The 17564-nt window shown below is 46.2% G+C and overlaps 1 protein-coding gene across 1 annotated transcript in view; it reads left to right on the forward strand.

The window, feature by feature from the left end:
* The window catches only part of LOC126335948 (guanylate cyclase 32E-like), a 437004-nt gene that overhangs the window by 75509 nt on the left and 343931 nt on the right, over positions 1-17564 (forward strand). Inside the window, exons 6-7 of the mRNA XM_049999424.1 lie at positions 725-874; positions 11328-11445. Of these exons, the coding sequence (XP_049855381.1) occupies positions 725-874; positions 11328-11445 (268 nt within the window). The remainder of the gene's footprint in view (positions 1-724; positions 875-11327; positions 11446-17564) is intronic.

Genomic DNA, 17564 nt, shown 5'->3' on the forward strand with positions numbered 1-17564 from the left:
GTCATTTACATAACCACCGACGTTTACCAAGTCATATAGACATCCGACGCCCGCCCGGTTAGCCGAGCGGTCTAACGCACTGCTTTCCGGGCGGAAAGGAGCTCCTGGTCCCCGGCACGAATCCGCCCAGAGGACTTGTATCGAGGTCCGGTGAGCCGGCCAGTCTGTGGATTGTCTTTAGGCGGTTTTCCACCTAGCTCGGCGAATGCGGCCTGGTTCCCCTTATTCCGCCTCAGCTACACTATGTCGGCGATTGCTGCGCAAACAAGTTCTCCACGTTCGCGTACACCACCATTACTCTACCACGCAAACATAGAGGTTACACTCGTCTGGTATGAGACGTTCCCTGAGGGGATCCACCGGAGGCCGAACCGCACAACAACCCTGGGTTCGGTGGGGGGCGGCGGAGACATGAAGTGGTCTGCGGTAATAATCGTGGGGTTGTGGAACACTGCGGCTGCGGCGGGGAAGGAGCCTCTCCGTCGTTTCAAGGTCCCCGGTTAACATACAATGCAATAGACATCCGACAGTGTCTACAAGCTGAATCACTGTTTATCAAGCAGTGCATTTCTTAATTTCTCTTTGTTTCTAGTGTGACATATCAGCGAAAGTTTAAGGAACGAAATGTGTGAACCTCTGAACAGATGAGCAGACCTCTTTATTAGGCTAGTGCGTAAATAGTGAATCAGCTTAAGGTGCATAGTGCCTCTTCTTATGTTGACAGTGTACGTCTTCGTTGGAAAGCATATGGCGCTAATGGACTTCGTCAAATGCCTGCAGCGTCGTCATCTGCTCGACTCTGGTGACTACATCGTCATCTCTGTGGACGATGAGATATATGACCCCAGCAAGAAGCTTAACGTGTTGCACAGAGGTAAGTAAGGATACGTTTGCAAAGCATACGCTGAGGACTGCCATATCTCATGTCCTCAGTTTCTCAATTACACTCTGTACAATGAAACGGGAAGCATATACATGGACTGGAAAAAAAAATACATAAAACTGCGAGAAATACTTGCTTGACCATATACGCAGATGCTAGCCAAGCCTATAGGTTGCGTTGTTGTATTTGACCACGAACGGTACCTATGCTAAATCCTCAGTATGTTGCAAGCGTCATTAACGGTCAGAACAGTGTTCTCTGTTGTGAGTGCATTATGTAGGAGCTAAGTGAATCCTAACGTGGGCAAATTGTCGCTGATTGTATGGGGGTGCGTCTGTGACTTAGTAAAGGGAAGTGTTTGCTGTTTCAAGAGGCACTGTATAGAAGATTTATACTGCATACAAAGAAAGCGGAAAAACAACGTCCGCTACATCAAAACGCATACAAAGTGTGTTTTGACCGGTCGTGACTATTGGTAATTGAAACGGATTTAGACGAAAAATAAAACGACGGCAGCTGGAAAATTCATTGCAGAGTTGAATGCCGCAGTCGTGATCCCCGTCAGCATCAAAACAACACGAAGGGGCTGCCAGAAGCAGAGAACTGTAGGGCGAGCTAGAATCGCAAACCACTCAGATGCCCGCTGTTCACACAGTCTGCGTCATCCAGGTCTGATTTCGTGAGCACGAAGATTAATTGTTGCAGCTCCACTAGCCAGCACAGTCACCATATCTCAGTGTTTTTGAGCCTTTGTGGTCTAGTTTGTAGAGAAGGCTGCGTGATCACTATCCTCCTCTATCATTGTTACGTGAACTTGCCACTACTTTGCAAGAAGAATGGCATAAGATTCCCTTGAAAACCATACAGGACGTGCTTTTATCCATTCCGAGATGCCCGAAAGCTGTATCCAATGCCGAAGTGTTTCCCGCACCGTTTTGGGCGTGGTAAAGTGTTTCTGGCATTTCCGTGTTTTTTTTCAAATCCCTGTAAACATTACCAAAGGAAAGAAGCCGAACCACGAAATTCATCGTCGTATTACCGAAAATTTGGTGTAAATGAGTCTTCTTTCTGACATTTAAAGGCAAGGAAAGATAGCTAAAAGTCTGAAGGAAGCCTCATTCCATTATTGTGGTACCTATAAGCTTGAAGTGACCTACAGACGAAAATTTAAAACAAAGTTGTTGTTGTTGTTGATGATGATGATGATGATGTTTATTCATCCACAAATTACTTTTGAAACCATTCATAGTTGGGAAAAGAGTCTCGCATTGTAGGATGAATTTTGTAGAGAAGGACCAACGCCACCAACGAAGCTTCATTTTCGCAGTTTGATTTTTTCTAGGTGATAAATAAACTTTTGTAACCATGACGGTAAGTGAATGATTCTGTATTTTATGCAACTGTAACGGCTGCTATTGCTGTGACATCAGCAGCTGAATGAAATTATATTTTGTGAGACAGAGTGACAAATTAAACAAAAAAACTCAACCTCTTTTGCTGCTGTCTGATGTCTCAGTACTCTTTCAGGTGTCTACTTGAACTAGACGTGACTACGTTCCCATGTCAAGACATAGCATAAGCATATTATAATTTATGCATAAGGCTCACAGAGCATCCCCAGCCACTCTTGGGGAATATTTTGCGTAGCTGAGTGGTACAGTGCCTTTAAAATCTTTCTCCTTCGTCAATTAGCTTTTGACATTACCAAATAACTTCAATGACGTTGAACTCGCGGTAGGAGACGCGCATTGTCCATTATGGGCAATACATTCTCCAAAAGCAATGCTTGTAACCTGAAATATTGTCCCGCATGGTGCATTATACTTGACCTTGTAAAAAATGTAATGCAATGTGCGTATGGCATTTTTTACTAACAGTCCCCTTGTGAGGAGTTCAGTCACCTGGGTGCAAGTCTTTATTCGACGCTACTCCGGTGACCTGCACGGCGACGATATCCTCATTACAGACTACGCACAAAACCATTCCCGAATGGAGAAAATCCCGAACTGGGTCGGGAATCGAAACCAGCGCCCCATGATCGAGAGTTAGCAATGCTAACCACAAGTCCACGAGCTGCCGACGCTGGCCTGGTAAATTTGGCTAATAGTAGACATTACATGGGGCCTCCATACCACTGAACACCAACCATACAATGGAGTGTAGCCATGTATGGAAGGGAAACTTGGATGATAAACAGTTCAGACAAGAAGAGAATAGAAGCTTTTGAGATGTGGTGCTACAGAAGAATGCTGAAGATTAGATGGGTACATCACTTCACTAATTAGGAGTTACTGAATAGAATTTGGGTGAAGAGAAATTTGTGGTACAACCTGACTTAAAGAGGGGATCGGTTGGTAGCAAATATTCTGAGGCCTCAAGAGACCACCAGTTTAGTGCTGGAGGTAATCGTAGGAGGTAAAAATCGTGGAGGGAGACCAAGAGACGAATACAGGAAGCAGATTCAGAAGGATGTAGGCTGCAGTAGTTACTCGGAGATGAGACTTGCACAGGATGGCGTAGCATGGAGAGCTGCATCAAACCAGTCTTTGGGTTGAAGACCAGCACATATGCTGTGTGTGTGTGTGTTTAACTGTTTTACCTACTCACATTAGTATGTAAGAAGACTGCTATAAATCTACTCTGATATGTAGATGAGAGGCTGCAAGCTCCCTTTGAAAGGGAACAAAACACAGCTTGTGCGTCCTGTATTCGAATATTTCTCGATTGTGAGAGATTGCTAAACATAGGTCTAACAGGAAATAAAGACATGTTTACTGACTCAAAACAACATGCAACAAGATTGTTGTATATCTAATGAAAATAAGATTACTCTATATCGAATCAGAATATATTCTGACTGGATATACAGTAATCTTGTGTCATGGAACAGGTTAGTGTGAGCCAGTAACCCAGTCTCTAGTTCTTGTTAGATAAATGTGGTAAAACTCCCTCACAATCTAAATATTTTTGAAAACTGGAGCCACATAGCAAGTTTTGTTTCCTTTGAGAGGTAGCCTGCTGTCTCTCACGTAGACAGGCACATAATTTAGGGAAGGTCACTGTAAAGCGCACGACGCAGGAGGTGTGAGTTACCACTAGTGACGAAAAAATTCTACCAGGCAACTGAACTGCACTAACTGCCACCTAGAGATCTTTTTGATAAGCTAGTAATAGCGAATACCCTGTTCAAGAATCACAAGAGGAGGAGATATACTTGGAAAAGGCCGGGAGATACGGGAAGATTTCAATTACATTACATCATGGTCAGACACAGATTCCGAAATCAGATACTGGATTGTAAGGCGTACCCAGGAGCAGATATAGACTCAGATCACAATATAGTAGTGATGAAGAGTAGGCTGAAGTTCAAGACATTAGTCAGGAAGAATCAATACGCAAAGAAGTGGGATACGGAAGTTCTAAGAAATGACGAGATACGTTTGAAGTTCTCTGACGCTAGAGATACAGCAATAAGGAATAGCGCAGTAGGCAGCACAGTTGAAGAGGAATGGGCATCTCTAAAAAGGGCCATCACAAAAGTTTGGAAGGAAAACATAGGTACAAAGAAGGTAGCTGCAAAGAAACCATGGGTAACAGAAGAAATACTTCAGTTGATTGATGAAAGGAGGAAGTACAAACATGTTCCGGGAAAATCAGAAATACAGAAATACAAGTCGCTGAGGAATGAAATAAATAGGAAGTGCAGGAAAGCTAAGACGAAATGGCTGCAGGAAAAATGTGAAGACATCGAAAAAGACATGATTGTCGGAAGGACAGATTCAGCATACAGGAAAGTCAAAACAACCTTTGGTGACATTAAAAGCAACGCTGGTAACATTAAGAGTGCAACGGGAATTCCACTGTTAAATGCAGAGGAGAGAGCAGATAGGTGGAAAGAATACATTCAAAGCCTCTATGAGGGTGAAGATTTGTCTGATGTGATAGAAGAAGAAACAGGAGTCGATTTAGAAGAGATAGGGGATCCAGTATTAGAATCGGAATTTAAAAGAGCTTTGGAGGACTTACGGTCAAATAAGGCAGAAGGGATAGATAACATTCCATCAGAATTTCTAAAATCATTAGGGGAAGTGGCAATAAAACGACTATTCACGCTGGTATGTAGAATATATGAGTCTGGCGACATACCATCTGACTTTCGGAAAAGCATCATCCACACAATTCCGAAGACGGCAAGAGCTGACAAGTGCGAGAATTATCGCACAATCAGCTAACAGTTCATGCATCGAAGCTGCTTACAAGAATAATATACAGAAGAATGGAAAATAAAATTGAGAATGCGCTAGGTGACGATCAGTTTGGCTTTAGGAAAAGTAAAGGCACGAGAGAGGCAATTCTGACGTTACGGATAATAATGGAAGCAAGGCTAAAGAGAAATCAAGACACGTTCATAGGATTTGTCGACCTGGAAAAAGCGTTCGACAATATAAAATGGTGCAAGCTGTTCGAGATTCTGAAAAAAGTTGGGGTAAGCTATAGGGAGAGACGGGTGATATACAATATGTACAACAACCAAAAGGGAATAATAAGACTGGACGATCAAGAACGAAGTGCTCATATTAAGAAGGGTGTAAGACAAGGCTGTAGCCTTTCGCCCCTACTCTTCAATCTTTACATCGAGGAAGCAATGATGGAAATAAAAGAAAGGTTCAGGAGTGGAATTAAAATACAAAGTGAAAGGATATCAATGATACGATTCACTGATGACATTGCTCTCCTGAGTGAAAGTGAAGAATTAAATGATCTGCTGAACGGAATGAACAGTCTAATGAGTACACAGTATGGTTTGAGAGTAAATCGGGGAAAGACGAAGGTAATGAGAAGTAGTAGAAATGAGAACAGCGAGAAACTTAACATCAGGATTGATGGTCACGAAGTCAATGAAGTTAAGGAATTCTGCTACCTAGGCAGTAAAATAACCAATGACGGACGGAACAAGCAGGACATCAAAAGCAGACTCGCTATGGCAAAAAAGGCATTTTTGGCCAAGAGAAGTCTACTAATATCAAATACCGGCCTTAATTTGAGGAAGAAATTTCTGAGGATGTACGTCTGGAGTACTGCATTCTATGGTAGTGAAACATGGACTGTGGGAAAACCGGAACAGAAGAGAATCGAAGCATTTGAGATGTGGTGCTATAGACGAATGTTGAAAGTTAGGTGGACTGATAAGGTAAGGAATGAGGAGGTTTTACGCAGAATCGGAGAGGAAAGGAATATGTGGAAAACACTGATAAGGAGAAGGGACAGGATGATAGGACATCTGCTAAGACATGAGGGAATGACTTCCATGGTACTAGAGGGAGCTGTAGAGGGCAAAAACTGTAGAGGAAGACAGAGATTGGAATACATTCAGCAAATAATTGAGGACGTAGATTGCAAGTGCTACTCTGAGATGAAGAGGTTAGCACAGGAAAGGAATTCGTGGCGGGCCTCATCAAACCAGTCAGTAGACTGACGAAAAAAAAAGGGACAAATATAAAAATTAAAGTAATATTACTTCACGTTACTGGAAAATAGAGGTAAATAAGGCAAAGATGTGTCTATGTGTCATTTTAATGAATGTGTAACATGTCTATGTCTCGAGATTAGGTTTCATACTTTGATCAGGATTCGCTTTATACTTTCTGAACACAGTGCATAAACATTCTCGGGTCTCCTGCAGTTAAATGTCTATGAACGTACAGGAAAGCATGTAGCATTGTTGATGATCTGTCCGTCGGAAGGGAACGTCAATTTCGGTCCCCTTTCTACACTCCTGGAAATGGAAAAAAGGACACATTGACACCGGTGTGTCAGACCCACCATACTTGCTCCGGACACTGCGAGAGGGCTGTACAAGCAATGATCACACGCACGGCACAGCGGACACACCAGGAACCGCGGTGTTGGCCGTCGAATGGCGCTAGCTGCGCACCATTTGTGCACCGCCGCCGTCAGTGTCAGCCAGTTTGCCGTGGCATACGGAGCTCCACCGCAGTCTTTAACACTGGTAGCATGCCGCGACAGCGTGGACGTGAACCGTATGTGCAGTTGACGGACTTTGAGCGAGGGCGTATAGTGGGCATGCTGGAGGCCGGGTGGACGTACCGCCGAATTGCTCAACACGTGGGGCGTGAGGTCTCCACAGTACATCGATGTTGTCGCCAGTGGTCGGCGGAAGGTGCACGTGCCCGTCGACCTGGGACCGGATCGCAGCGACGCACGGATGCACGCCAAGACCGTAGGATCCTACGCAGTGCCGTAGGGGACCGCACCGCCACTTCCCAGCAAATTAGGGACACTGTTGCTCCTGGGGTATCGGCGAGGACCACTCGCAACCGTCTCCATGAAGCTGGGCTACGGTCCCGCACACCGTTAGGCCGTCTTCCGCTCACGCCCCAACATCGTGCAGCCCGCCTCCAGTGGTGTCGCGACAGGCGTGAATGGAGGGACGAATGGAGACGTGTCGTCTTCAGCGATGAGAGTCGCTTCTGCCTTGGTGCCAATGATGGTCGTATGCGTGTTTGGCGCCGTGCAGGTGAGCGCCACAATCAGGACTGCATACGACCGAGGCACACATGGCCAACACCCGGCATCATGGTGTGGGGAGCGATCTCCTACACTGGCCGTACACCTCTGGTGATCGTCGAGGGGACACTGAATAGTGCATGGTACATCCAAACCGTCATCGAACCCATAGTTCTACCATTCCTAGACCGGCAAGGGAACTTGCTGTTCCAACAGGACAATGCACGTCCGCATGTATCCCGTGCCACCCAACGTGCTCTAGAAGGTGTAAGTCAACTACCCTGGCCAGCAAGATCTCCGGATCTGTCCCCCATTGAGCATGTTTGGGACTGGATGAAGCGTCGTCTCACGCGGTCTGCACGTCCAGCACGAACGCTGGTCCAACTGAGGCGCCAGGTGGAAATGGCATGGCAAGCCGTTCCACAGGACTACATCCAGCATCTCTACGATCGTCTCCATGGGAGAATAGCAGCCTGCATTGCTGCAAGAGGTGGATATACACTGTACTAGTGCCGACATTGTGCATGCTCTGTTGCCTGTGTCTATGTGCCTGTGGTTCTGTCAGTGTGATCATGTGATGTATCTGACCCCAGGAATGTGTCAATAAAGTTTCGCCTTCCTGGGACAATGAATTCACGGTGTTCTTATTTCAATTTCCAGGAGTGTAATGTCCGAGGAGAAGGGTACGTCACAGCAACAGTTTCACCCTCTCCCATCCCTCATCATCGTCCAGTACAAACACGACACCACACTACACACACCCTTGCAGTCACCCACACTTACCAGATACACTTAAACACACAACTCTCGCACTTCGTGAAGGGAAGTTGCAATAGTGCGCGAAGGACCGAGAAACCTTCCCAGTTATGGAGCTGAAACTGTCCGTGTTCTCCCAGTCAACAGTGACATACGACTTTACTTTTTTTTTAGAGTCCTTCTGTAGCTACGCTTGTATAGGACCGCAATGTTACAGCTGCACCTAGTCGGCGGTATAATGCGGCCGTCGGGATTTAATGTAGAAGATATTAATTCATTGAAAATATTACCGTGGAGACATCGGACTACCCGATGCCTAACTATAACTGAAATTAAGTACGTTCGGTGATACTATTCCACGTTTATGTTCATATACTGAAACTTGGTAATTACCACAAATCAAAACAGCTATGACACATGGAACGTTGACATGGAGTAGCTAATGACGTGCTACACCGAATCACAGGATCAGATAATTATCTAGTAACGTGTAACTACAGGAATGGGAATCATTCACATCACCATGCACGCACATTAAAATTCTATCCATATATATAACTATAACTAATCATATACATATATACAATACAGTGCAGTTACAAAAATGAATAATTTACTGCAGTTGCAGAAACAGCATGGTCTTAATAAAACTTTTAAGTGTTAAAATAACTTTAAAGAAGGCGGTGAAAACAGTTTACACTGTATTTACTCCTTTAGTTTCAGAATGTGAACGTAAATCGTTAGCGAGAAACGGCACTTTAAAGTAAACATCACCTATTTCGATTGACGCTGTGGTGTTGCCCCCTGGTGGAAGATAAATTATTTCCGTATACTTCCTAATTCCTTTTATCGCCATTTTACGTTAATTATTACATAGTGGCACATCTCTTCTTGTGCTGTCTTCACATACAGCCAAGTTACAAATATTCCTCCGTATGTACTGCTCTGATAATCACAGATCGCTCATAGTAACAAACACAGCATGCACCATAACCACACTGCCACAGATTAATGCTGTCAAACTTATTACGATAAAGAAAGTCTCTGCCTAGCTAATGCAGTTTCTCGTACAAGGACAATAAACGTTTTACACACTTCGTTTCTTTTTAACACGCATTCTGCCTTGCAGTACAGTTTGAACTTTAAAGTAATGAAGTACACAAACAATAAATATTGTCTGCAAACGCTAAAGTACTCAGGCAGAAATTGCGATATTTATGTAAACATATTCTTAGGCTTCTAACAGATGGCGATGTAGTCTCAGAACACAGATACATACTTTGAAATACACTCCTGGAAATGGAAATAAGAACACCGTGAATTCATTGTCCCAGGAAGAGGAAACTTTATTGACACATTCCTGGGGTCAGATACATCACATGATCACACTGACAGAACCACAGGCACATAGACACAGGCAACAGAGCATGCACAATGTCGGCACTAGTACAGTGTATATCCACCTTTCGCAGCAATGCAGGCTGCTATTCTCCCATGGAGACGATCGTAGAGATGCTGGATGTAGTCCAGTGGAACGGCTTGCCATGCCATTTCCACCTGGCGCCTCAGTTGGACCAGCGTTCGTGCTGGACGTGCACACCGCGAGAGACGACGCTTCATCCAGTCCCAAACATGCTCAATGGGGGACAGATCCGGAGATCTTGCTGGCCAGGATAGTTGACTTACACCTTCTAGAGCACGTTGGGTGGCACGGGATACATGCGGACGTGCGTTGTCCTGTTGGAACAGCAAGTTCCCTCGCCGGTCTAGGAATGGTAGAACTATGGGTTCGATGACGGTTTGGATGTACCATGCACTATTCAGTGTCCCCTCGACGATCACCAGAGGTGTACGGCCAGTGTAGGAGATCGCTCCCCACACCATGATGCCGGGTGTTGGCCCTGTGTGCCTCGGTCGTATGCAGTCCTGATTGTGGCGCTCACCTGCACGGCGCCAAACACGCATACGACCATCATTGGCACCAAGGCAGAAGCGACTCTCATCGCTGAAGACGACACGTTTCCATTCGTCCCTCCATTCACGCCTGTCGCGACACCACTGGAGGCGGGCTGCACGATGTTGGGGCGTGAGCGGAAGACGGCCTAACGGTGTGCGGGACCGTAGCCCAGCTTCATGGAGACGGTTGCGAGTGGTCCTCGCCGATACCCCAGGAGCAACAGTGTCCCTAATTTGCTGGGAAGTGGCGGTGCGGTCCCCTACGGCACTGCGTAGGATCCTACGGTCTTGGCGTGCATCCGTGCGTCGCTGCGATCCGGTCCCAGGTCGACGGGCACGTGCACCTTCCGCCGACCACTGGCGACAACATCGATGTACTGTGGAGACCTCACGCCCCACGTGTTGAGCAATTCGGCGGTACGTCCACCCGGCCTCCCGCATGCCCACTATACGCCCTCGCTCAAAGTCCGTCAACTGCACATACGGTTCACGTCCACGCTGTCGCGGCATGCTACCAGTGTTAAAGACTGCGATGGAGCTCCGTATGCCGCGGCAAACTGGCTGACACTGACGGCGGCGGTGCACAAATGCTGCGCAGCTAGCGTCATTCGACGGCCAACAACGCGGTTCATGGTGTGTCCGCTGTGCCGTGCGTGTGATTATAGCTTGTACAGCCCTCTCGCAGTGTCCGGAGCAAGTATGGTGGGTCTGACACACCGGTGTCAATGTGTTCTTTTTTCCATTTCCAGGAGTGTATTTCGTATCGCTTTATGATTGAAATTAAAGAAACCCACAAACAAAAATAATACTTTGCAAATAATGTTCCGCAAGTGAGTGCATTTAATTGGATGGTACTGTCTTGACATAACTGTGTCGTCACAAAGGGATGAGATTTTCCGAAAATTATGGTCACTTATGGACAGTGTGTAACTGGAAACTGTTGATACCTCCATTAAGACACGCTGCTGTATTTCTCGTCTGTTCTGTGCCGTTTAACTGCTGTCTTATTTTTAGTGTTTTTCGCGGTATGGTTGGGTTAGTTCCAAATATATTATTTTCAGCAACTCATTTTCTTCCTCAGTGTTCTAGAGTGCAGAGTATCAATAACAGTTCCATTACTAGAATCTACTTGCTCTGCTGCTTAGAACTTTTGCGTTGTGTCATGAAATTGGAGTGACTCACATGCCGCTCTGTAATGTTCCAGTCTACTTAGACCCGTACCTGGAGGGCGACGCAGACAACGCTTTCGACGTGACGGACGTCCCCGCTCTACGGTCGGTGCTGAAGCTGTCTCCCTACTACCCCAAAAGCAGTCGCTACGAGTGAGTAACCCCTTCCGCTGACGCCTCTCTCCTATAACCGAATGGCACAACAAATGGCATTACTTAACACATGCGTATGGTGAAGCAGGGCACTCTGAGCAACACATAACGTCGTCAAAGAGTTAGGTTGCTGAACGGTAGAAAAGGGGCGCTATCATATAACCAAACACTGTAACTAAACCAAACTAAACTCCTTCCGAACAGGCCCACGAAGGCCCAACTGTACTGACCGACTGTCGTGTCATCTTCAGCCAATAGACGTCACTGGATGCGTATCTGAAGGGGCACATGGTCGTCACACCGCTCTCACGGCCGTTGTCAGGTTTCGTGCCGGAGACTCTACTTCTCAGTCAAGTAGCTCCTCACTTGGCCTCACAGGGGCTGAGTGCACCCCAACAGCCCTCGGCAGCCCGGACGGTCACCCAACCAAGTGCTAGTCAAGCCCGGCATCGCTTAGCGTCGGTGATCTGACAGGAGCCGGTGTTACCACTGCAGCAAGGCCGTTGGCATATAGCCATACACTATCTGATCAAAAGTACCTGGAAATCACTGTATAATGCGGAATTGATAGGTAGATGTCACGAGAAGTGGTGGCGTCAGTTTAAAACGAGGTGGGGACTAAGGTGTTGTTAGTACAGAAGTAGGAGTACTCAGAGACTTCGAACGTCGACTAGGCATTCAGTGTCAACTGTGTAACAAATCCATGGAGGACTTTTCAGTCCTTCTAAAGCTGCCCAAGTCGGCTGTTAGTAAACTGATTGTGAAAAGGAAACGGACAGGGGTCCAAATCGACTGTTAGTGATGTGATTGTGAAATGGAAACAGACAGGAATCATCAAGCATTGCAGAGGGTGGTTGTAAAAAAACGCATGAAATAAGTGGAAGAAATCGCTCGTGAGTTCCAAAGTGCTACCGTCGTTCCAGCTAGCACAATGATTGAACGTACGAAGTTAAAAAGTACCGGGTACAATGGACGAGCAGCTCCTCGCAAGCTACACATGTATGCACTCAGTGTTAAGCTACTCTTGAGGTGGCGTTAAAAGCGACGGCACTGGAGAGTGGATGACTGGAGACGAGTGGTGACTCGAACTACACTCTGTGGCAATCCGATGGAAAGGGCTGAGTTTGGCGAATACCTGGAGAATGTCATCTGCCATCATGCGTAGAGACAAGGTGCGGCGGAGGTAGTATTACTGTGTGGGGGTTCTCTTCGTGGTTACAGTTAGTACTCTTCTAGCACTTAAGAAAACGCTGAATGCGGAAAGATCTGAACATATTTACCAACTTTGTGTACTATGTACTGTATAGAAACAGTTCAGAGATGAAGAGTGTACCAACAACTCAGTGCACCTTGTCATAAATCAGGAACTGAGAGGCAACGGTTTGCGGACGTTAACATTTCTCTAATGAATTGGCCTGACCAGAGACCTGGCCTCAACCAAATGGAAGACTTTTCGGATGACTTAGAACTTCGACTTCGCTCCAGGTCCCAGCACCTAACATCACTAGGTCCTCTGGTTTCCGCTCGTGAGGAAGAATGGGCTGCCATTGCTGGTTTAAAATGGCTCTGAGCACTATGGGACTCAACTGCTGTGGTCATCAGTCCCCTAGAACTTAGAACTACTTAAACCTAACGAACCTAAGGACATCACACACATCCATGCCCGAGGCAGGACTCGAACCTGCGACCGTAGCAGTCGCACGGCTCCGGACTGCGCGCCTAGAACCGCGAGACCACCGCGGCCGGCGCTGCCATTGCTCCACAGACTTCAGACAGCTCACTGAAAGTGTATCCAATAGAGTTAAACCTGACATAAAGGCGAAGGGGAGCACACACCATATTAATGTTCAATAATTGACGTCCGGATACTATTGATCAGATAGTATATCTAGTCTGGAGCGAACGTTCCTGGGCTCAGAATTTTGTGCTACTTTTGCACGTTAATCACGTCAGATCTTCTGTTGGTGTAAGCGAATGAACTCTTAACAGCTTGCAGAGCAAATAGATGTTATCTCTTACGATCTAACACGTTGTCCGAACTTAGTGATAAGCCTGCAGACGTTGGTGTGAATTAACTGCACTGAGTGTGTTTATACGAGAAACACTTGGTTCTCAATGACTCGTTACAGAGTGATATTTCAATCTGAATTTTACAATTTTCGCTGCGAATTAAATGTTCGAACAAATTTCGAGTTTGCAGCCGGTCCTCGCTTAATTCATCGCACGATATTTCGAATGGGCACCTGCCAGACGTCTTTAGATGAGCCACCGAAGACGGACGAAGACCTACTCTTTTCCGCCCCATATAGCTCGTTGTGAGAATTCTGCGCATGCGTCATAATTCACGGTGAGAGGTGGACCACGCTTCCCTGCGGAAGCGCCCTCGCCGGGGGAACCGCTGAACTCCGCTGTCCTTAGCGTATAGATCACCGCGGCCGTTGGCGCACTGTGCCTCCTTCGATTACAGCAAATCGTGCAGATGATGGTGTTCCAAGCACTGTCTAACTGGTAGCCGCTATCACGGTTTATCAGATTTTCTGACAGGCGTATTTCCACGGATACTTTAACAACGGAGTCCCAGAAAGATATTGTGAGGTCAGAATCTATCATGCTCCTTTGAATGTCAAGCGGAAATAGTGTTCGGCAGTAGCAGACTTGCTTGGCTGCAAAAGGCGAGTGTAACGTTGATGTTCAGTGCAGCATTCTTTCACAATGTCTGTGGTCTGTCCTACGTACGCCGTACCACACTGACACCGATCCCAAGAGGTTTGCAATCTTAGATGGCGGGCCAAAAATCACTTGCACCTGAAATTTACAGAGGTTTCTTGGTATTTTATACGAAATGTGGCCAACCATTTTATGGAGGATTTCGACGAGAGAGCGCTTGGATCAGCTGCTCTTAAACCAACAGTACTTTTGGAGGTATATGGACGATAATTTCATAGTGTTGCCTCATAGAGAAGATAAATTGATGGAGTTTCTTCACCACCTTAACTCCATTCATAACAACGTTCGGTTCACTGTGGAACCAGAGAAAGATGGTGGTCTGCATTTCTTGGACGTCTTGGTTAGCAAACTATGAGCGTGCTTAAAACTCTCGTACACAGAGCTCATACAGTCTCAAATCTAGATAATTTGCCTAAAGAGCTCGCCCACCTAAAGACAGTTTTCGGAAAAAATGGGTATTCAGCCCAGCAGATTTATAGAGCACCTTTATACACTCATGTTCAAAAACACAGAAAAACTTGAACGATTAGAATAGAACGTTCATAGTCACAGGACATGTACATTAGTATGTTCTGCAGAAATGATTAGAATTTCAGTCACGTCGGTTCAGCGTGTGTCCTGTTGCCTAGTAGGGGCAGCGCCCGCGATGGGCACTGATTACTTGTTCCATGCGTGATGACATCGATGCGCATAAGCCCTACCGAGCGAGGTGGCGCAATGGTTAGCACACTGGACTCGCATTCGGGAGGACGACGGTTCAATCCCGTCTCCGGCCATCCTGATTTAGGTTTTCCGTGATTTCCCTAAATCGTTTCAGGCAAATGCCGGGATGGTTCCTTTGAAATGGCACGGCCGATTTCCTTCCCAATCCTTCCCTAACCCGAGCTTGCGCTCCGTCTCTAATGACCTCGTTGTCGACGGGACGTTAAACACTAACCACCACCACAACAACAAACGTATAAGCCAAGAATGGCATCCTGTGATATAGCCACCTATGCTGCATGCACCTGGTTCCGAAGTTCATCTGTGGTGGTGGACATTGGGTCACAGCGCTGCACTCGTCGTTTGACCATACCCCACACATTTTCGATTGACGACAAGTCTGGTGATCTGACGGGGCAGAGCAAAAGGCTGACATCCTGTGACACCAAGTAGGCACCCGTTCGTGCAGCAACACGTGGCGTTGTGCAGAAAGGGCACGGCTATGGATCGCAGGATGTCATTCATGTAGGTCACAATGGTCGCAGCGCCCTGGACACGCATCGGCTGTTATTTGTGGTTGTATGGAATAGCACCCCACACCATAACGCCTTGAGTTGGCGCTGCGTGTCTTGTGCGAATGCACTCACTGTGACGCCTCACACTGCCTGCGTCGAACCAAAATGCGGCCATCAGTTTCGAACAAACAGAACCTGGATTTGTCTAAGAACATTAGCTGATGCTCTTCTGCCCCAGTGACATCATTCCATATACCGTTGCCGTCTAGCATGTTTCTGTAAATTCGTCAAAGGCAGGCGGAGAAGTGGACGACGCGCGCGTAACCCATACCGTAATAAACCGCGATGGATTGTCACCCCTGATAGTGTACGATGTGTGACATTGTTCCACTGTTGCGCCAGAGCCGAGCACGTATCTTGCAATGCCATTCGGATGAAGTGTCCATCTTCTCGTGTGGTAGTCTGAGTGGTGCTACTTGACAGATCGCGTCATGTCCTACGGCCTTCCTTGAACCATTCTGCTCACACATGTTGCACTGTCGAAACTACCCGTCCCACACGAGCAGTAATTTAGCAGGTGGATGCATAACAGCCTCTTACGTCAATAACACAACATCTTTCAAACACGCTGATTTGACGATACGGTTCTCTCATACGTCTGCGAGACATTCTGCACGTCTGCTCAAGTCACACTGATCCATTACCTCCGGCTTATGACGCTAACGAGAGCCGCAGCGCCGACCGCGCTGACCGAGCGGTTCTAGGCGCTTCAGTCTGCAACCGCGCGACCGCTACGATCGCAGGTTCGAATCCTGCCTCGAGCATGGATGTATATGATGTCCTTAGGTTATTTAGGTTTAAGTAGTTCTAAGTTCTAGGGGACTGACGACCTCAGATATTAAATCCCATAGTGCTCAGAGTCATTTTTGAGAGCCGCAGCCACATTTTACCGGTAGGTGGTGTTGCGCCACAATATCGATTTTGATCTTAAACCCGCGAGGCCGACATGGTTCAAATGCTAATGATTTCCCCAGAACATACTAATGTACATGTCATATGAATATCGGCGTCCTATCTCTAGTCGTTCAAGGTGTTCTGTATTTTCTGAACATGAGTTCTATCCGAATGTTTATTACAGAATCGTTTAAAGTCTGAAGTAAATCGGTCAAGTACTTTTCAAGGTTTTAGATAACACTGCTAAACAACGCCTTGTCTTTGTATAGAGGTACACATACCGATTACACGCCACTGATTGTATTTTGTATCAATAAAATGAAATGCATATGGTGATATAAATACTTACATTTTGTCGTAGCGCAAATGGATTTCAAAACACCTGCTGACACTGTGACTTCACAAATGAAGAACTTCCCAACTGCTTTGCCACACGCTTGACGTCTTGTACTGCGCACTATATTGCAGAAGCGTAAGTGGCCTTCTTCTGGCGTAATCCGATTTGCTTCACTACGGCTCTGCACTCAGAGCAAAAAACTACAGTAAAAAGCTGGACTAAAGGGTGCTTGTTCTTCGACGCAAAGTTAGGTCACCTTGATAAATTACGTTTTTGCTAAACAGCGTTTCTTCTAGATTGCCGTACAGTAATTTTCTGTAAGGTGAGTTCCTCATCGATAGCTTAACCTCACATACATAGAACAGGAAACTGCTGACATAGGCCCAGGGGAATGAGAGTTAAGTTGGACTGAGCAGCATGGTGCGTTTATAAATTTTCCCAATCCCGGGAACTAACATCCATCCACGAGATCAGAAAATTACTTGCTTTCCTAAGTGGTAGGTGGAACTGACAACGAAGTTCGATGTTACAGATTTCTCCTAGCTGTCCAATTAATTCACGCGACCTGTAATAAACGGGTTGTGTTTCTTAAAGCTGTAAACACGAGCCGTCTTGTCAAGAGTTGGTCCAAGAGAAAATGTCGTTTTCAAAGATTTAAATAAATACCGGTAATAGTTTCATTAGCACGACTCAACAACTGTTTTTGAAAGGTCTTAAATTTTATCTGGTTAGTTACATGTATTCCATGTGTGACCCTTTTGTAAATCGACAAATATCTTCGTTCTTTAATATGCTACATACTTGCTGCCGTACGTAAAAGAGGCAAAGGGAAAATATGCCAAATTATTGACGAATGCCCTTAACGTCGGTCTGCTGCAGGATTT

The sequence above is a fragment of the Schistocerca gregaria genome, chromosome 2, assembly GCF_023897955.1.
Source record: "Schistocerca gregaria isolate iqSchGreg1 chromosome 2, iqSchGreg1.2, whole genome shotgun sequence".
NCBI lineage: Eukaryota > Metazoa > Arthropoda > Insecta > Orthoptera > Acrididae > Schistocerca > Schistocerca gregaria.